Source organism: Camellia sinensis, chromosome 15, assembly GCF_055761805.1.
Source record: "Camellia sinensis isolate YWXY chromosome 15, ASM5576180v1, whole genome shotgun sequence".
Classification (NCBI taxonomy): domain Eukaryota; kingdom Viridiplantae; phylum Streptophyta; class Magnoliopsida; order Ericales; family Theaceae; genus Camellia; species Camellia sinensis.
The window spans coordinates 120,096,418-120,118,896 of NC_138975.1; the positions used below are offsets into that span (position 1 = coordinate 120,096,418).

The 22,479-nt window shown below is 37.3% G+C and overlaps 1 protein-coding gene across 19 annotated transcripts in view; it reads right to left on the minus strand.

Annotated features, from left to right (window-relative positions):
- Positions 1-4,737: 4,737 nt before the first annotated feature.
- Positions 4,738-22,479, minus strand: part of LOC114310468 (uncharacterized) — a 28,386-nt gene continuing 10,644 nt past the window's right edge. For 5 of the 19 annotated variants that reach the window (XM_028256446.2, XM_082909187.1, XM_082909189.1 and 2 more), the window contains exons 2-4: positions 22,251-22,377; positions 21,158-21,323; positions 19,896-20,984 (exon numbers count right to left, since the gene is read on the minus strand). In XM_028256446.2, the coding sequence (XP_028112247.1) occupies positions 20,145-20,984; positions 21,158-21,323; positions 22,251-22,366 (1,122 nt within the window). In that variant the 5' untranslated portion in view covers positions 22,367-22,377 and the 3' untranslated portion in view covers positions 19,896-20,144. Of the gene's footprint in view, positions 5,168-5,848; positions 5,974-6,059; positions 6,223-16,070; positions 16,287-16,369; positions 16,515-19,895; positions 20,985-21,157; positions 21,324-22,250; positions 22,378-22,479 lie in introns of those variants that run through there. The other 14 variants (XM_082909191.1, XM_082909193.1, XM_082909195.1 and 11 more) reach the window with 9 other exon arrangements.

A 22,479-nucleotide genomic window follows, 5' to 3' on the forward strand; every position in this document is an offset into this window, starting at 1 on the left:
AAAGTACTTCTGTTTCTATTTCTCCATTTTTTCTCGTGCATACTAATGTCTGGGGACCCTCTATTGTTCTCACTAAAAGGGGTTCCGCATACTATGTGTCTTTTGTTGATGATTGCACCCGTTATACTTGAATTTATCTTATGACTCATAAATCTTACTTCTACTAAATATATCGTACATTTCAGTCTATAAACACTACACAGTTTAGGGCTACCATTAAATTGTTACAATCTGACTTGGGTGGAGAATATTTTAAAACTGAGTTCTGTAAGTGTTTGGCCAATTTGGATACCATTCACCAAACTTCTTGTACTGATACACCTGATTAAAATGGTCAAGGCGAGCATATACACCGTCATCTCCTTGAGACAGCTAGGTCTCTTTTTATTTCTGCCTCAGTTCCAACTTCGTTTTGGAAAGAGACATTTCTTACTACTGCTTTTCATCTTAACCGCAAGCCTACTCCCTTTCTTTCTGGTCGGTCTCCTTATGAAGATCTGTTCTCTCAACTTCCCAATTACTCCCTCCTTCATGTGTTTAGGTCTGCTTGTTTTGTCCTTCTTCCCTGTAAAGATCGGACCAAACTTAGTGTCTGGTCTGTCCTATATGTCTTTTTGGGTTATAGTCTTACTCAGAAAGGCTATCGGTGTTACGACCCTATTTCCTGTCGCCTTTACGTCTCCCATCATGTTTCTTTTCTTGAACGTCTGCCTTACTTTCAGCTTTCTCCTATCACTGCTCCAGTTTCCAAAGAGGATTTGGTTCACATTGATCCATTTCCTTCTGACGTCCCTCCTGATGAGTACATCTCTATTGTTCCCTATGACCTTGTTCCCTCTTCTCCTCCTATCACCCCTCTTGATGTGTCTTTCTCCACTGAACCCCATGAATCTACTCCCTCTTCTCCTCCTCCTCCTCCTCCTCCTCCTCCCCAGCCTGCTCCTTCTCCTCCTCCATTGTTAGTTTATTCTCGTCGCAAGGCTCCCCCTCAATTGTCTCTACCCCTACTGCTGATCCTCTTGCTTCTGATGCCTCTGATCTTACTCACCGTAAGTATCCCCTTCGCATCCGTAAACTGGTTATGAAACTTGATTTTGCTAAAATAGTCTTTTCTCCTTCATATTGTACATTTTTGTCTGTTATTCACTCTTTTTTAGAATCTCAGTCTTACAAGAAAGCCTGTCAGGATCTCCATTGGATTCAAGCTATGTAGAATGAGTTGTCGGCTTTACAGAAAACTAGTACTTAGGAGTTGGTTCCTTTGCCTGCTGGTAAGAATCTAGTTGTTTGCAAATGGGTCTACAAAGTCAATACTCATTCTGATGGTTCTCTTAAGCGCTACAAAGCTCGTCTAGTTGTCTAAGGCTTCTCACAAGAGTATGGTATTGATTATGATGAGACTTTTGCTCCTGTTGCCAAGATGACTGTTGTCCGTACTTTGATCTTTGTCGCTGCTGTTCGTTCTTGGCCTCTTTATCAGATGGATGTTAAGAATGCTTTTCTTAATGGCCATCTCACAGAGCAGGTTTACATACGTCCTCCCCCTGGTCTTCACATTCCTCTGGACAAGTTTGTCGCCTTTGGCGTGCTTTGTATGGTCTGAAGCAATCTCCTCGTGCTTGGTATGATTGCTTTCAGACTGTTGTTGCTACGCTTGGGTTTCATCCTTGTGCTCAAGACTCTGCTTTATTTCTTCTCCACACCTCTGTTGGATTTGTTGCCTTATTACTGTATGTGAATGATATGATCATCATTGGCTCTAACTCTTCTGTTATCTCTGAGGTCAAGCAGTATCTTTTCCATACCTTTGAAATGAAGGACTTGGGCCCCTTGCGGTATTTTCTTGCTATTAAAGTAGCTTCTTCTCTCAAGGGCTACTTTCTATCTCAGGCTAAGTATGCTAATGAAGTTATTCATCATGGTAGTCTTACTGACACTAAGATTTTTTATGCCCCATTGAGCTTAATGTGAAGCTCACCATTACTGATGATGTTTTTCTAGATGATCCTACTTTACATCGAGAGCTTGTGGGTTGCTTAGTCTATTTGACGGTTACTCTCCCTAATCTTACCTATGTTGTTCATGTGGTTAGTCAGTTCGGTAGCCAAGAATAAGAGTCACCTGACATAGAGACCACACTGACCCCACACTCACCGCAAAGGGGACAAGCAGCATGCACAGTGAAGAATCATCACCAAGAAATATCAAGATAAGGCCAATCCAAGATATCTATAACGTAACCAGACACATGGATGAAGACTTTGAACTATTCTGCCTCTTCACAAGCAGTGATCCAATCAAATTTAAAGAAGCTCAACAAGAAGCCAAATGGAAAAAAGCCATGGATGAGGAAATAAGCGCCATCAAAAAGAATAACACACGAAAGTTTACAACTCTTCCAAAAAGATACAAGCCAATTGGCGTGAAATGGATCTACAAAACAAAGAGAAATGCCAAAGGAGAAGTCGAGAAGTATAAAGCAAGACTTGTAGTTAAGGGCTACAAGCAACAGTATGGAATTGATTATGAAAAAGTTTTCGCTCCAGTTGCTCGAATGAAGACAATCCGACTTTTCATCTCCTTAGCCGCACAACAAAGGTGACCAATTTATCAGATGAATGTCAAATCAGCATTTCTAAATGGCTATCTAGAAGAAGAAGTCTATGTTGATCAACCACTTGGGTATGTAAAGCAAGGACAAGAAGATAAGGTCTACAAATTGAAGAGAGCCCTCTACGGACTCAAGCAAGCCCCGCTAGCCTAGAATGCCAAAATCGACAAATATTTTGTCGCCAATGGGTTTATCAAACGCCCATATGAACATGCCTTATACATCAAGACAACCAATGGGGGAGATAAGTTATTTGTTTGTCTTTATGTTGATGATTTAATTTTTGCTGGCAACAATCTCAACATGATAAAAGACTTTAAAGCATCTATGATTCAAGAGTTCGAAATGAGATATCGGACTTATGGCATATTATTTTGGCATTGAAGTCAAACAAAGTCATGAAGGCATATTCATCTTACAAGTCCTCTATACCAAAGAAATCTTGGCAAAGTTTGGAATGGAGAATAGTCATCTAGTTGACACTCTAATTGAAGGCGGAAGCAAGCTATCAAAATATGATGAAGGCAAAAATATTGATCCAACTTATTTCAAAAGTTTAGTCGGAAGCCTCCGCTATCTCATAGCTACACGTAGGGCTGCAAATGAACCGAACTGTTCATGAACAAGCTCGGCTCGGCTCAGCTCGTTTAGCAAACGAGCCGAGCTCGAGCTCGAGCTCGCATAAGCTCGGCTCGTTAAGTTCAACTTGTTTATTTTTATTTAAATTATATAATAAATATATTATTTATGTATTAAATAATACATAAATATATATAAATATATTATTTATATATTATAAATATATATATAAATAATACTAAAAAAAATTTATCGAGCCGAGCTCGAGTTTCATTAAAATTAACGAGCCAAGCCGAGCTCGAGCCCAATTCCTTATCATGCCGAGTTCGAGCTCAATAAACGAGTTCGATAAGTAAATGAGCCAAGCTCGAGCTCAACTCGGCTCGGCTCAAATATTTTATATGGAGTTGGTGTAATCAGTCGCTTCATGGAAGAGCCCAAGACAACTCATTTGAAAACAACCAAGAGAATTCTTTGTTACTTGAAAGGAACAATAGAACATAGATTATTTTATCCATCTACAAATAACCACAGTCATATCGGATACAACAATAATGATTGGGCTAGTAATGTAGATGATCAGAAAAGCACCACAAGTTTTGCTTTCTTTCTAGGAGAGATAACATTGACCTGGTTGTCAAAGTAACAATCCATTGTGACTTTATCAACATGTGAAGCCAAGTACATTGCAGTTAACTCAGCAGGTATGTCATGGAATATGGCTAAGAAAAGTATTGAAGCATTTGGGTGTTGTACAAGAACAACCTATAGAAATTCATGTTGATAATCAATTAGCAATTGCACTAGCGAAGAATCCAGTGTTTCACGAACGAAGCAAACACATTGATACATGCTACCACTACATCCGAGAGCAAGTAAAGAATAAAGAAGTAAAATTAATCCCTTGCAAGTCTCAAGACCAAATAGCAGATATCTTTACAAAGCCGTTAACACATGAAGTGTTCAAAAGACTAGAGATACTTCTTGGAATGAAGAAACCCAGTGAATTGGGTTTGAGGGGGATGTTGAAAAATCCAAATCCAATTCCGTCAAGAATGATTGTCTCAACCATGAGATCATCAACAAGAAGCTTCATCATGAAGCAATGAAAGCTAGAAGCTTGCAGAATGATGAAGAAGATTGAAGAAGCATGAAGATGAAGATGGAGAAGCTTCATGGTCAAAACCTTCGTCATGAAGGAAATGAAGAAAACGTGAGGAATTGAGCTGTGACTAGCTCACAGCCATGAGGTATTCACACCTGAACGGAAATCTATAGATAGATGATGTATGTTATTTTTTTAAATTATGAGATAGAGAAATAAAATCCTCCATTAAAGAAATAGATAAATACTACATTTATTCCAAAAATTCAAGAAATAAAAATTGAGTGCTTGTTCTTCCAATTGTATTCTCAAAACATCATTGGGATTCCATTCCCATATCTCATCAGTGGAATTTAATTTTCCATCAGTGGTAGTGGGGTGGTGGCAGTGGTGGAGTTGATGGTGGCAGTGATTACTTTATTCCGGAAAATGTTTTTCACCTTTCAGAAGTAGAACACGTTCTGTTCAAATAAGTTTGTTTTCCATTGACAACGAAAAGCATTTCTTTTCAGTTGACTTTCATTTTCTGTTATACCAAACGCTAGAAAATGCAAAGAGTGAATGGTGAATGAAAAGCAAACATAGCAATTACATGTCACTAGTGTGAGGGCAATCACATTAGGAAACAAGAACAGACCCACTACCAACGACAACTATTGCTATCACTAAGACTAAACATGAAATGCCCAAAAACGGTTACGTTCACAAGCAAGTACTGAGCAACCTCATTTCCAGCTTGTGCACATTTGTATAACAACCCATTAGCTTGCTGGAATAGCTCATATCAATTTGTGACACTCAAATCGTCAAAACGCACAGCTTTCGGGTTATTTGGGTCTTCAGCAATCTTCGTGAACAACGTTGAATTTGAACTGAACAGAAAGGTTAAAAGAATAAAAACTGAAATTTTAGCGAACATTATGAAACAAAAACAAACACAAAAATAAAAAGCATTAGCCATAGTAAAAGTCGATATTGTCAAGGCAAATACTCAGCCAAGTGAATCAAACACAACCAACTGAGCTGAATCTAAATCTCTCACATTAAATCAAACCTAACTGTCCAATTTGCAATTCAGTTTCAAGCAAATTTTGTTAACAACAATATTAAGTAAAAAACCTTCCGAAATTCCATGGTATGTATAAAATATAATATGACTAACTATTGGGCTTTGACAAGTGTCATATTATATAGATCAATTCCCGAGATGGACCATTCTAACAAGGAAAAAATTGTAAGTGCAGAGAATCGGAAACAACCCTCTCATATTAGGGTGGATCCCATTCCATGTGAGAGAGTTATGTCCAATTTTGTGATTGGAGTATGTGCACATCAAAGAACTGCACTACAAGATATCAATCCTCAGCCAAGCCAACTGAGGATGGGTTTTCATATTATTAACCAAGAGAGGATCCACTTGTAAAGGAAAAAAAAACTGAAAAGAAAAGAACAGTAATTTCAGATTGAGTAAATGGGTATGGTTCATAGCAGGATAGTAATCTAAGTTGCCAATTACTTGTGAACTGCAAAAGGCCTTTAGAGAAGAGTCTTACACAATCATTGCTCTCAAAAGATTTCCTGGCCTGTGTAGATTCCACTATTAAAATCATGATAAACTTCAAAAGATCGAATGGCAGATCCGTAATTGTCACGACCATTGCTTTCGAAGTTTGAACTACTAGTAACATATGAACATGAAAGTCAAAAAATTACAGGGGTAAAAGAACCAAAAAATGATCAACAATCAGCCATAAAAGGAAATACCTTGTAAATTCCACATAAATGGATATGGGATGTAGACAATTTGTTCTTTTTTGTATACCAAGAAAGACACATCTCCAAGAAACCCATCAATACCAAGACAACTAATCCATGTTAACCAAATGGATTAGCAGTTTCAGAGCAAAAGCATTTTGAAAGTGACATCCTGAAATAAAACCTAAATCATCATTATATCAAAGATTCTTCTTATTAAGATTATATAGACAATTTCAAACAAATTAATTGAAAAAACTAATTATTTTACCGTGATGACAAAGAAAGAAAGTACAAGAGAAGAGATATATGAATCGCCTTTCTTGCTAGCCTCTAAATTAAGGCATATCCACTATGTTTAAAAGGATGTGTGAGAGGAAGCTATTTAAATTTACAAAAATGATACACCATAGCAACTAAAAACAATGCACAGCGATTGTATTTTAAGAAGAAAGTTAGAAGGAAATCGGCGATCAAAAGACTAGTAAACTTGCATAGTTTGATAACAAAATGCACATAATTCCATTTGACCCCATTCTTGCACAAACTCCTAATCTTGAGTGGAACATAAATACCAAATTCTTCAAGGGAAAGATTAGGGCACGGGGGTGGGGAAGAGAAGGTTCACAATAAAGCCTGATATGTCACTAAGGTGCAGAGGCACAATATGAAGAAAGTGTTGGGTATACCTCCTTATTGGAGTGTGGGACCCAATTGGTTTGTTAAAGAATTTTAATTTGACTTGATTTAGGTATAATATATTATATTTGTGGAGACCCAATTCAATTTGGTTACAATTAGGGTTTGATTACAAAACCCAATACCCAATTATATATATATATATATATATATTGTTCAATAGTTGAGATAGACATATATTGGTTTTCACCCAAAAAGAAAAACTGTAGCGGCTGCACTATTATTTTTCGATTTTTCAAAAAGGGGAGCAACCATTGGTTCTCATTGATAGTTGGTGAGATTAGTGCTTCCTAATTGATTCAGTGGGTTTGCTTGGGGATAACAGCGGCTGTTTGATCTGCGTTGATTGTGCTTTGTTCGTGACTGTTGTTGTCTCTTGATTCGGTTGATTTGGGATAATTATTTTGGATCTTCTACAACTCTGGTTCTGAAGATTTTGGTTCATCTATTTGGTGAGGTCTTTCCTCTTGTTTATTTGTGATTATTTGGAATTCACCTAAGGGTGGTTTTGTGAGACCATTAATGTCTCGTTTGTAATCGTTTGGAACTTATTTGGTTGATAGTGGAATCGGATTTCGATCCCGTGGACGTACCTCACATTGAGAGAACCACGTAAAAATTCTTGTGTTGCTTTTGATTTAATTTTTCCACATTAGTTTTTATTCCCATTGATTGATTTACTTGTGGGGAATCACATATTTTCCCTAACAGAAAGCACTTTATTTTATCCTAGGGGGCACTTAAATTTGTGATCTCTCTCCAATCTAAAATTAAAAATTAAAAAATTTGTGATCTCTCTCTCTCTGTATCTCTCTCTCTCTTCTTTTTTTAGTTTTTTTTCCTTTTGTACAAGGGTGGTGGCCCCTAGACACTTTCTCAAAAAAATAAATAAATAAATAAAATTATGGTGATATTGAGTGAAAAAGTGGGAATCAAAATTGTGTTACAAACAAGGAAAATGTAACCCCCATTTTTATATACATATATGATATTTCACTTAACTATCTATTCGCATGATAAACTCAAAATAATTATCATTTTTCCAAAATTGGTAATATTATGAGATATAAAAATGTTAAGCAAACAAAGAATCCCATAGTAGCTTTTAAATTTGCTAAGCTCTATTTTTACAAAATAGTTAGTTGCCAAATTTTCTAAATATCTAAATCTTAATCAACCTAGAAGATAAATGAATGAAGTTGACTAAAAAAAAAAAAAAACAAATTTATTGAAAGGAAATAAATATTTAAAGAAAAAAGGGAAACATATGTGACAAGCCTACTCGACCCTGCCCATCTAATTCCTCTCAAATAGGGATGGCAAGTCAGGTATGGGACTAGGCTCCCTCTTCCCAACCCTGCCCCTTTGGAAAGCCCAATCCCACCTCAACCTACATAGCAAAGTTGTTAAAATCGAAATCCTACATAGGATCCTTCTTGAGGATTGGATCGTAAGATTTTACTTTTAGTACAAAATGAGTGTAAACTTATCAATAATGATAATTTACATCAAATCATGAAAAATTATAAATTTGATATAATTCATTTACAAAAAATTTAAATTTCTCTCCAAATATTTTAATTCAAATAATTTAAAGAAATCTTATTCTATAAATAAATAGAAGATTTTCACATTCTCTTCATTGTCCCAAATGAATTTCCTCACAAAAGAAGACACTTGAAGAGGGAGTTTCTGGTCAAAATTTTGATATATATATACACAGACATACACATACATATATGAAATAAATAAATTATAAGAAAAAGGTTGGTAGAATTGGAATTCCCGTAGGATTGGGATCATATTGCAATTCTATAGGATTTTGTGATTAGGATCGCAGTCATCCTAAGATCCTATAAAATTTTCGATCCAGTGCGATCCAGATCGTTTATCCAAACTGGGGTCATAGAATCGTAAGATTCGGATTGAGAATCCAATATCCTGTTATATAGTAGTGCTTCTCAAACTTGCACTGCGCCGATTTACCTAATTCCATTACTGCCCCACTCATATCCCAAATAAGATCACAATTCGAGATCTCATGTATTACCTTAGAGGCAAACACAAGAGAGGACGGAGATAAATGGCAATTAAGAGAATGGTATCTCCATAGTTAGACACTTAGATAAGTATAGTTGAGATAAATGATGAGATTCATATCTCTCAATGTATATACACATGCACATATGCATACAAATGCCTACAATATATACAAATCAATGAATTTGATTTAAAAGAGAGAAACTTGCGAGGAATTGGAGAAATGGCATAAGCAAGGGAGCTGATAGGGGAGGCGGCCAATTAGTGAGATAGAGGAGTTTATATCAAGAACCCTAAAGTCTAAATATGTTATATATATTTGAGGTATGCTTAGAAATATGAATACAAATCTAGGGGTATTTAAGTAATAAAGCACAATGCTCCCTCTTTGACCCCACCTCACTCCCAATTGGGTTTTCATCTTCTACCCCGAACACGCCCCTAATTAAATTAAACTTGAACCAAAACCTATCCCATTAGGGTCAGGAACTAGGTCATGCCTGTTAAATTTCCATCATTGACTTGACCCCAACTTGTGTTACATGGACTCCTCTATTTCACCTCTTATACCTTTACCCAATTTAAAGACTTGGATCATCTTATTTTTTACTATGTTTGAAGAAGAAGAAACTCACATTTTCTATTAAAGAAATATTTCTAACATTTCACATGGATGAGAGATAGAGGGTTCGTTTGGTTTGTGTTTGTGAAAAATTTTTGGGAAATTTTCTCTACAAATAAGTTTTTAAAAGTAATCAAACCAAACAAATTTTCCCAAAAAAATTTCTCAAAACTTGTAAACCAAACAAGTTTTCCAAACAAATCTCTCTCTCAAACACAAACCAAACATACCCAGAAATTTCACATTTCTATAAATCTTATTTAATTTTAAGTACATTTCTACATAATTTACAACATTTTTTTTTTTTTTTGATAAATTACATAATTTACAACATTTTATCTAAGAATTTTATACAATTTGCAATATACGTGTGTGTGTCCATGATGTGTCTGTTAGCATATTATATTAGCCGAAAGTGTTTGGCATATTATATTAGCCGAAAGTGAGTAGGGTCTGTAATCATTTTATACCCTCAGGGATCATCTTGTAATTGTTTTCTTTGTAAACCCTAATCTTCATTTATAAATAAGGGGTGATCTTCTATCATACCCTAAGCTGGTTACCCAAGCTTCATGGTATCAGAGCTACACCTCTAGGGTTAGGGTTCAAAAACGTACCTAGTTGGATCATCTACTGGGTCGATCTTCAGTCACTGTTGTCACGCTGCTTCGTCTTCATCAACCGGTTGGACCATCTGCTTCGTCTTCGTTCTTCGTCTTCGTTCTTCTCCTCTGCTCGTCGATCTCCTCTGCTCGTCGATCTCCTCAGCTCGTCGTCGTCTTCCTCAGCTCCTCAGCCCCTCTGCTCGTCACTCGTCCTAGCATGGTCTCAAAGCTTGACTATGTTTTTGAAGAGCAGAGGGAAGATGGGATATGTTGATGGCAGAATACAGGCACCTAGTACCACTGACTCAGGTTATGACCAATGGGAGATTACCAACTCTTTAATTATGAGTTGGCTTATCCATTCGATGGTTCCAGAACTTGGTGAGGACTACTTATCTATGGAGACTGCCCAGGACGTTTGGGAGGCTGTGGCTGCTACCTATTCCCGCAAAGGGAATTTTTCACAGGCATTTGAGTTGCGCCGCTCTATTGAGAGCTCACTTCAGGGGGAGCAGACTGTTCTTCAGTACTTCACTTTCCTCACCAACGGCTGGAAACGCCTTGATCACCTGGAAGACTATAAGCCCGTTTGCCTTACTGATTCTGTCGGGTACAAGAAGTTCATCTCACGGGAACGGGTCTTTAAATTTTTGGCCGGCCTAAATGTAGAGTATGATCCAGTTAGGGGTCGAGTTCTGAGTATGGATACTCTTCCTTCACTTCAGGAGGCATTTTCTTATGTACAAAATGAGGAGAGTCGCCGGTCTGCTATGATGTCCCCTGTCTCTACTGATCGTTCCGCATTACTGTCTACTCCTCGAGATGGCCTCAGCCTGCCTCATCCGTCTGCTGCTAAGGAGTCTGTATTCTGTGATTATTGCAAGAAGCCGCGGCATACTCGTGAGACGTGTTGGAAGCTTCATGGGACTCCATCTGGGGGTCGCGGTGATCGGTCTGGTTCGCGAGGAGGTCGGTCAGGTCAATCTAGGGGCCGTAGTTCCTATTCCCGGGCTCATCAGTCTAGTGCCGTTGATACCCTTGATTCTAATTCTACTTCTGTTACCCAAGCTTCTGATACTGAGCTGGAGGATGCTTTGCGCCAATTGTTGGACCGCCGATCTTCTACTGCTCTCAGTACCGCTTCCTCGTCCTTTGCCCGCTCAGGTAACTTAGCATCTTCTCCTTGTGCTTTCCTGTGTCATCCATCTTTGCCGTGGATTATTGATTCTGGTGCCTCAGATCATATGTCTGGCTCCTCTGATCTTTTCTCTGTCTATAAGCCCTCTTCAGGTCAGGACAAAGTTAGGATTGCCGATGGAACTGTTTCTTCCATTTCTGGAAAAGGTTTAGTCCAAGTCACTCCTACCATACATCTATCTTCTGTTCTCCATGTTCCCAAGTTTTCTGTCAATCTGTTATCCTTAAGTCGTCTTACCCAGGATTTAAATTGTCGTGTGACGTTTTTTCCTGATCATTGTCTTTTTCAGGACCTTGTCACGGGGAGGACGATTGGCAGTGGTAGTGCAGAAAATGGTCTCTACTTCTTAGATCAACCGGACAAACTTGCTTATTCTACCACTACGTCTTCTACTACCTCCGCTGATGTATGGCTATGGCATCGGCGTCTTGGGCATCCCTCATTTCATTTACTTAAGCATTTATTTCCTTCTAGTTTCGCAAATCATCATGTGTCTGACTTTCTTTGTGAGTCTTGTCAACTTGGAAAACAACATAGAGCTTCTTTTGCTCCCAGTTTGAATAAAAGCTTAGTTCCTTTTTCATTAATACATTCTGATGTTTGGGGTCCCTCTCGTGTTCTGTCTGTGAACGGTCATCGCTGGTTTGTTACATTTATTGATGATTTTTCTCGTGCTACTTGGGTGTATCTCATGAAAGATAAGAGTGAGGTTTTCTCTGTGTTTCGCACTTTTCATAAGATGATTTGTACTCAGTTTGGGGCCACTATCAAAATATTTCGTTCTGATAATGGCGGGGAATACATAGCTTCTGGGTTAGGACAATATTTCTCTACTCATGGCATTATCCATCAGACCTCTTGCACCAATACCCCCCAACAAAATGGGGTGGCCGAACGCAAGAATCGGCATCTTCTTGACATAGCTCGGTGCATGTGTTTTTTTATGAATATGCCTCGACTCTATTGGGGCGACGCTGTTCTCACCGCTGCCCATCTTATTAATCGTCTCCCTACCCAGGTCTTGGACAAACAGGCTCCGCTTCACGTCCTCCTCGGTTCTCAGTCCTTGTTTTCTATTCCTCCCAAAATATTTGGTTGTGTCTGTTTTGTCCATAATCACTCTCCCTCTCGTGGTAAGTTGGACCCTCGCTCCCTCAAGTGTGTTTTCCTTGGTTACTCTCCTACTCAAAAGGGGTATAAATGTTACCACCCTTCTTCTCGTAAGTGGTTTGTGTCCATGGATGTCACTTTCTTTGAATCTCAGTCCTATTTCTTGTCCTCTCCGGTGTCACCGTCCTCATTTCCGGGAGAGCCTTGGTGTGAAGTGAGCCCTGTGCCTCCTATGGAAGAACCAGTTGCTCTTGCACCACCCTCTACTACTGTGCTTCCTATGGTGGAACCAGTTGTTGTTCTTGCACCTCCCTCTACTGAAACTATAGAACCCACTGTCACCAAGAATAAGGACGAGAATGTTTATGTCCGGGACATAGACAGAAAACAAGTTAACTGGATACACGGGACCGTTTCTGCTACTCCACTGCCATCTCCTGCTTCTGATGAGAGTCTAGGTAACTTTGAATCTCGTGAGACCATTGATCTTGATGTTCCTATTGCCAAGAGGAAGGGTGTGAGATCTTGTACTCAACATCCTATCTCACAATTTGTATCATACTCTCATTTGTCATCCTCATATAGAGCGTTTGTATCCAATATTTCCTCTGTTAGCATTCCTAACCATTTTCAGGATGCTCTTGCTACCTCTGAGTGGAAACTAGCCATGATTGAGGAAATGAAAGCACTTAGGAAGAATGGCACTTGGGAATTGACTGAGTTACCCACGGGCAAACGACCTGTGGGATGTAAATGGGTATATACTGTGAAACACAAAGCAGATGAGTCTATTGAGCGTTACAAGGCAAGACTTGTAGCAAAAGGGTTTACTCAGACATATGGCATTGATTATCAGGAGACCTTCGCACCCGTGGCTAAAATGAATTCAATCAGAGTACTTCTCTCTCTAGCAGCTAATCTAGATTGGCCGCTTTATCAGTTTGATGTCAAGAATGCTTTTCTCCATGGTGACCTCGAAGAAGAAGTATATATGGACATTCCTCCGGGTTTTGAGGATCATCAAACAGAAGGCAAAGTATGCAAACTTCGGAAGTCATTATATGGTCTCAAACAGTCTCCAAGGGCTTGGTTTGAGAGATTCACTCAGGCTATGTTGAAATTTGGCTTCAAACAAAGTCAGGCAGATCACACATTGTTTGTGAAACATTCCTCACGTGGTAAAACTACAGCACTTATTGTTTATGTAGATGACATAGTTCTTACAGGCAATGATAGTGGGGAAATACCTCTGTTGAAGAAATATTTAGCCAACGAGTTTGAAATCAAAGACTTGGGAAGCTTGAAGTATTTTCTGGGAATTGAAGTTGCTCGCTCTAAAGATGGGATATTTATCTCACAGAGAAAATATGTGCTTGACCTGTTGAAGGAAACTGGGATGCTTGGCTGCAAGGCATGTGCCACTCCACTGGAACCAAATCAGAAATTGGGGGATGATGAAGGAGGAGAAGTTGTGGATAGGGGGAGCTATCAACGATTAGTGGGTAAGCTCATTTACCTATCTCACTCCCGTCCTGATATTGCTGTTGCTGTCAGTATAGTTAGTCAATTTATGCATGCTCCTCATCAGATTCACTATGAGGCTGTCATGAGAATCTTGAGGTATTTGAAGTCTGCTCCTGGTAAGGGTCTGTATTTTTCAAAGTATGATCATCTTCGTGTAGAGGCCTATACAGATGCTGACTGGGCTGGGTCAGTAACTGATAGGAGATCAACTTCAGGGTATTGCACATTTGTTGGCGGCAACCTAGTTACTTGGAGGAGTAAGAAACAGAATGTGGTTGCCAGGTCAAGTGCAGAAGCTGAGTTTAGAGCTATGGCACAAGGTGTGTGTGAACTTTTATGGATCAAATTATTGTTAAGTGATCTAGGTATTGATCAGACGGACTCCATGCGGTTATACTGTGATAATAAGGCCGCCATCAACATCGCTCACAATCCCGTTCAACATGACAGGACAAAACATGTTGAGATTGATCGCCACTTCATTAAGGAGAAACTCACTAGTGGTACCATTTGTACTCCTTTTGTCCAGTCTGGTGAACAACTTGCTGACATTCTCACCAAGGGAATTGGGAATAAACCATTTCATGACATATTAGGCAAGCTGGGCATGAGAGATATCTTCGCACCAACTTGAGGGGGAGTGTTAGCATATTATATTAGCCGAAAGTGTTTGGCATATTATATTAGCCGAAAGTGAGTAGGGTCTGTAATCATTTTATACCCTCAGGGATCATCTTGTAATTGTTTTCTTTGTAAACCCTAATCTTCATTTATAAATAAGGGGTGATCTTCTATCATACCCTAAGCTGGTTACCCAAGCTTCAGTGTCCACATCCCCATAGCCAACTTTTGGATACATATCCCAATGGTTTATGAAGATTAGATGCTTGGATACACACCCGTACCCCATACTTGTACCTAAGTGTATGTAACATAGACCCCAACCTCAATAAGGATGTGACTCCAACCCCATCCCTATCTTGCCAATACCATAGAATAAACCAAAGAAGAAGAAAAAATGGAGAACTAAAATGTTCAAATACCATTTGAAGTTTAACATACACAACAAATCTAGTGCTAAGATTAAATGTTGAAATTAAAAAAACAAATAAATCAAAACAAATGAAAATATGATGATAAGATTAATGGAGTTAGAGAGGCTCTTCAAGGACAATCTTTGGCTACAATATGGCAAGATGATAGCAACTTGGTTGTACTGCTACTTGTCTGGGATGATGCACATGATGAGACTACAAGATGATGGTGATCAAAGATGGTGAAGTAGCAAAGTGATGATGATTTCCAAAGGTGAGATACTAAGATCCATCTGCATAGGAATCTGATTTTGTTCACACAGCCAAAGAATGTGTGAACAATACATACATTTTGATTGGTGAAGAATAGTGGGGCCTGCCATTTTGGGTGTGGTCATTACACTTTTTTGGTATGGGGTCCATATATTTGGGCCAATCATATTGTGTATTGTTCACACACTAAAAAAAGTGTGTGAACAAATTCATTTTCATCTTTGTAGTGTTAGAGATAACACGGCTTGAAAGAAACACTGAGTCTCTATAACAATGTAGAGCTTTTTATAAAGAAACTAGCCTAAATTCATGTGTAAAGAACATACAAGTCTAAATTTCCATCCCTAATTCCATCAATCAATGTTTATAAACAAATAAAATTCTACTCCAATGCAAATTTTTTTTTTAAAATTTTTAAATTTTGAGGAACTGGTCTAAATGCACACGCTACCTGTGACGTATTGTCATATAATTGTTTGGTACCATGGATACCAAGCTTTGGAATTGGAATTCAATGTCATCTTAGTTCAAAACTTTGACTAAGATGACCTCAAATTCCAAATCCAATACATGAATTATGTAGTGCAAAATGTGGCAATGAAGTACTTGGATAACATAATACTTGAAAAATATATTCTGTACGTAGATGTTTTGGATGGACAATGCATATATTATTAGTTTGTGTGACACACAAATTTGAGTTTACCCTGAGAAGCCTGATTCCATTACTATCTCCAGAAGGGCCAAATTTCATTCTTCACCTGAGATTCATATACTAGAATCAAGCATCCAGTTGAATCCTAAAAATTCAACTTTAGATTCTTTACTCCATCATAGAAACCTTTTGACAATAGGATAAGCATATGTATGGTATACGTTCAATGAGAGGGGGTAAAAAAAAAAAAACGAGCATACCTTCATGACATGAAATGTCTACTGTGAATGGTGTGATAAAAGGTTTCTTGTTCTTGTTCTTTTAATTCCAATTGTCTGACATAGTTTGTATTTTGCAGCACAAATTGACTCCGCTAATGAATGCTTGCCTAGCCAATTGGCCCAGTTCAGGTTTGCATCTCCAAATGCAGAGTTTGGATTTAAACTTTTAGGCAACTCGAAATGCACAATGATTGCCTACAAAATTCTTTTTGATGAAAGGGACGGTGCTGACAAGACTCTACTCTTATAAAAGTAAGCTAGAGGCACGGATACATTACCAGAAAATTGGCTGACTCTTGCTTCCTTTGCAAAGTTCTGCTTGTTGAAAGAACAAAAAAGGCTCCTTTGTCCTGGTTTCAGGCCATGAACCACTAAAGGTATTGTTCTTTGATGATTTAGTCTGAAAATTCTATAATGTACCTGCTAACAAAATCAATATGCTTAATAAGGTCCTTGTGGTTAATGAAAGGGACAGGCTGCACAGAAAGGAAATGAAGAATGTTTTATCATAAAAGGAAAGCATATGAAAAAATTTAAACTGCCGTTATTGCAAGTAATTATGACTTTATTAGGACAGTTTGTGTGCTTCAAGTTATAGACATGTAAGATTATAGAAGTTTTCCATCATCCAAATATGCAGAAAGGTATGGAGTTGCTCACATGAAAAAGCTAGTTATGAGTATGACCGGTGTTACCAGAAAGCAGTAATACCCTAGAGATTTATGTTTTGAAACACACATTCTGAAACATGATACACTTCCGGTCCAAAATACTGAACTTATCCATCTAAAGCAATCTAAAAAAAAAAATCTTATTTATTCCTAACATTATCCTTAAGAGGAAAGCAATCAAATATAATGAATTAAAATCTAGAAAGGGAATTGTGGCAGAGCGAAATGTAATAAAAGATGACATAATTCTCCTAGGAATGCATTTTTACATGATTAATTTGAAGAATAGTAGGCTATGCTTCATTCGATGTGTAATTGTTAACAAAAAATTGTTCTCGCAGTTAGAACTGTATAAAATCCAAATAGCGTGATCTTTTTGCAATCTACCCCTATTATATCACATTTTGGAACACATGGCTTACCATGTTCCTGTTCCTATTCCTTGTATTGTTACAATCAGCATTCCAAGTAACTTTGAGCATGACTTAACACAGTGTAGGCATCTAAAATAGATGGAACATGCCTAGCATGGCTAACTAAAAAAAAAGTGAACAGCAGCACGTACTACAGTCAAAATAATGCACATAGTACCAACATCTCCAAGACATTCATCTGGAAGAAACTGCAAACTATTCAGCCCTTAAAGATAAAAAAACTAAAGCAAGCAATCACTCATCTTACATACAGTGACATTGTAGTATATTAACAATATTGAAGTGACATGTAACTTATGTACCAAAATGTGAGATTGTCAAATCAGATTCTGAAGCATGGTTATTAAGCCAAAAGGAGGGAACTGCAAATTGTTTCCCTTGTTCATTCTTTCATCAGTTTGACATTGAAATGAGCTCTGATTGGTATGTTGAACTTATTTAAACTTTTCAGCAGCCTTTGAAGACTATTTCCTATAAATAAATAAAAAATCCTGGCAAGCACTAAAGAGAATTGAAGCCTTTCTTCGAGAACTTATTTAATTAGATTTTTTAATTTTTTGATTAGAGGACAAGAGAGAGATAAAATAGCATCCCCCAACCCTGAAAGACACACACTCATGCACAAAGAGACACAAATTGAGTGTGAAGCTCAGGCTTCAAAACACAACTTCAGTAGGTTCCAAGTCCTAATGCCTCAAATGCCAATGCATATACAGTCATGGTGAAAGGACATCACCTGGGAAAATTTAAGGCTCTATTTGGAAGAGCTTTGGAATTGTAATTCCATCTCTTGGTTTGCACGTGGTGTTTGGTTGTAGTTTTCAAAAATTAATTTCACACCCACTTTTGAAAACTCCTTTCCAGGCGAGAGAATTTGGCTAACCTAGTCGTCCCCCCGGACGTCCGAGTGGTTGACCGGCTAGTTGACCAGAATAATGTACATTTTTTTTTTTTTTTTGCACTGTTATTTTTATATTTTAAATAAAAAATATTTCCAAAATTTTTTTAAAATTGGATTTTGGGTTGTGTGTTTGGTTATGAGTTGTAAGTTTTTTAATTAAATATCATATGTCACATCATTCATTTCAAACTCAATTCAACCTTCTTTCCAAAACTCTTTTCAAGACTCATAACCAAATAAATTTTCCACACTCAAATCATAATTCCAAAACTCACAAACTCAAAATACAACTCCTATTCTCAAATCATATTTAGAAAACTCTACCAAACGCTACCTAAATTAAAATTGAATTGTAACTGTATAGACTATTGCCATGGACTTTCTATTTTTGCACCAAGGAAAGAAAGAAAAAGTTTGTGAACTGTACAAAAGAATATAAACTTCCTTTTATGCAGTTTTGAAGAGCAATGACCAGATGAAATTAAATTTAAAATGATAAACTCACATCATTGTTTAAAATAATTGAATAGATAAATACACATTTAATTTAAAGGCAAGCCTATCATTGCAGAAAGTTCATGCCCCTTCTAATAAGCTCTCCATTTAATTGGTCCACTTGTGAGTGCCATATCAACATCTTTCTCTCAATAAGATGGTTATACTAGTACAAAGTTGGAAGCAAATACTCAGAACTTGGCCCACATGTATCAAACAAACAAACCAGATCAAATGGGACTATGTGTTATTAGATCTGATATTGTTTTTAAGTGAACTTCTAACCGTAATATGGCCACACAATGTTTAATCAAATGGTAAGTTGTGTCTCAATTTACATACAATGCTGGACCTAAATATAGGGGTCTCAAGAACATGAGCAGAAACTCATGATAGATTTTTTAAATATAAAAAAAATAATAAAAAAAAATTAATGATCCACAATTAATTTATTGAATGACAATACTTACTTTATGATCACGTGGAGCTAAATTGGCAATTGACCTCATTTCCTTTTCTTTTTTTTCTTTTTTTGTTTTGGATTACTAGAGATTTCCTTCTTTGACATTTTTGGGATAAACTTTTTTTTTTTACTTTCATATTTCACCGGTTCACTATAATTCCCCAAAGCAATTGCAGTGCATTAAGAAAAGTTCAAATGGGCTACAATGAACATTATGTGATGTAATAAACAACTGGAATCAAAGGGCCATTTATTCAAAGCCCAGTATTCATTTCTTCATTCATGAAACTGTCCATGGCTGGCCGTAAAATGAGTGATGAAAGACAACGCTAGAGAATTGCTTGGGAGATAACACAACCAGACACCTTGACTATGGGGAAGAAACACTGAGAAGATTTTAGAAGGTCCTTATGTACTCTCCTCTCCAACTATTGGAAGTGTTTACAAATATTGTCTGCTTAAACCTGAAAACAGTGACTTAATCTGCTTAATTGCAATCTACGCATTTAGCTGTGAACAGATGTCCAAACTAAGGTTGGTCAGAAATCCCTTAATTCCAAATTTGAATTTGACAATGCATCATTTTGAAAAAGATAACTTTTGTCATTCACGCTATATGCCCAATTGGGGTTGATTTACCGTTTACTTATTTATTTATTATTGGTGTGGGGAGAAGAAACCCAAAAATAGTATACAGATAAACTAATCAGGACTGGCTTAGTTCACCAGAATCCTTGCATCTTACTTGGAGGTCAATGGCTCGAGTCTTGCCACAAGCCCCTCCTCCCAAGCTATGGCCTCCGATGTACCAAAAATATTTTTTTAAAGAAAGTGCATGAATAAAACTCAAGGGGTAAACAAGCTCAAGTTTGAACTGCCAAGCAAGATTCAGCAAATACCAAGTAAATATGAAAGTAACAACTACAGAAAATATGCTCGAAACCCCTTAAAGCTTAATAGATAGGTACTACAGTTACTCTCCAGGGAAAAAAAAAAAAAAAAAAAAGGAGGGCTTGAAGAGAATGATGAACATGGACACCAAGTACCTTAAACAAAATTATCAATACTGCATAGAGAGGGCAGATGCCTTCAAAATCCATTTTTGTGGAAGAAAATGTCATCCAAGGCAAAAGTTGCATTTCGTCGATGTGATTCATATACTCTGCCGAGATCTTTGCATTCCTTCTTCAGCTCTCTAAATGTAGAGCTGGAAAGTTCATTGGTCTCCTGAATTACTGCTTCCTTGAAGGTAAGCCAGTGCTTTACAAGATAGTAAAAAAACCTTTCTCCCAGGTCAATATACCGAATATTGGCTTCCTTCTTTCGCTTTCCAAGCTTCACTGGAATCAATTGTTCAGCTATATCATTGCATTCCCTCTTCAGCTCTTTTAGATTTGAGCTAGATGGTGCATAGGTCTCATGAAATTCTTCCCTTTTGAAGTCAATTTCCATGAGCTTTGCAGGACAGTGAAAAAGCCTTTCCCCCAGGTCAATACACAGAGCATTGAGTCCTCTATTTCCCTCTCCTGACTCTACTGAAAATCCCTTCAATTTTTGACATGGATACCACATTTTTCCTTTCTTACCCAGATGTACAACAGCTTGGAGAATGCTAGACATCCCATTGATGCTATAGAAGAAGTTGAGAGAGCCACTCACAGATCCAAAGAAGTACTTAAAGTAATTATCTAAATGCGGACGCATAGTAACAAAGTCTACAAGGCCGCATAGTAACACGAACAGTCTCACAAGTTCAGCGTGAGTTAAACTTCCACCTGATCTTTTGCTAGTACTTGCTTGGTCTGCCATAAAATGGGCCATGAAAGAAGCTGTAGTATCTTTCTCAGCAACCAAGCTGATGCTTGCTAGACCAATGAGATCTTTTGATGCCCTCTTCCACAACTGAGAAGAAGTTACCAGTATTATCTGCTAAAGGCAAGAAAAACATGTTCTTAAATTTAATATGAGTTTGTCAAGCACATTAAAAAGAACAAGCAAAAAAGATTTGACCGGTAAAAGACATCACCTAAACAAACAAAAAACTTCTACTGCTTTCAACTATGAAGACCCAAAAACATCAGTTGGTGACCCAATACAATTACCTTTGATAACATGTACTGGGCAGTAACATTTCCAGCTTGAGAACATTTGTTTATTAAACCATGAATGCACTGGTATGATTCATAGTGATCTGATAGCCCCAAATTGTCAAAATTGGCAGCTCTTAAGACATCCTCATCATTAGCAAATTTAGCGAAATCTCTGTTACTACAATGAAAGGTTGTCAGAACAGAAGGGACACTACATGGAAAACAAAATTGAATAATTAACTTGGAAATAGGTTTTAGTTAATAAATTTCCAAATTATCGATGTTTTCAAAATGTAGAAAGCCATGTTACATGTACTCTTCTAAATTTGTGAAGTACCCATCTCGGACACTTGGCACTTGGGTAAGGATAAGGGGTATGTGTTTGATATGCATAGTTGGAGATACACCTAACAAGAATGTATAGTCGAGTTTATTCTATAATTATGCATAAGACTTCTATTTTATACATAACATGATGTATTTTAGCATGCCAAAATCATTTTACCCCATAAAAATAATGCTAGTACTTAAAAAATATGAAATAAAGCCATGCCTTGGTGTCTTGAACATGAGAATTAAATGAATCCTGACACTTTACCTGCATCCGACACCCTTACCGAAGTTCATGTAACATAGGTAGAAAATAGAAAGTTGCTGACTAAGAACCAAGCAAAAAATAAACCTCAGAACCAACACAACCTTAGCCTAGAAACAACACAATCAACCCAAACTTAGATCAACACTGAACTATTTAAAATTGGGCCAGACAGACTAGTAGAAGTAGTATTTAGACAAATCAATACTTCTTGAATCTCATTTATACTCACAAATGCGCACAAAAATGCACACATCAAGGCAGAAAGCAAATCAGAAAGATATTAGCGTAGATCAATTTCACCATCAAGTTTAATTAATTTCCATCCAAACAGATATAAGCTCATTTCTTTCATTATCAACCAACATCCAACCAATTGATGCGCAAATGCATAGTTGTACAATGCAAGCGAAGGTCGTGTGGGCAAATGAAATATTGTTTGGAGTTGCACCTGTGATAGTAAAGTTATAGGCTTATAGCAATTTCAAAAATAAAAATAAAAAAACTTACACAGATATTGCCCTTGCCAGATGTACTCCGCCTTTTGATGATTTCACCACAAAAAGCATAATTATTTTTAACAGATCATAGTGCAAATCAGTAATCATCGCTTGCATCTTCTTCATTGCTTCTTAAACTGCCAACAAAATTTATAAATAGTCATGACTGAAAAATAAGGCACCACACCCATGCACAAACAAATTGATCAACAAACAGCTGCAACAAATTAAGCACATAT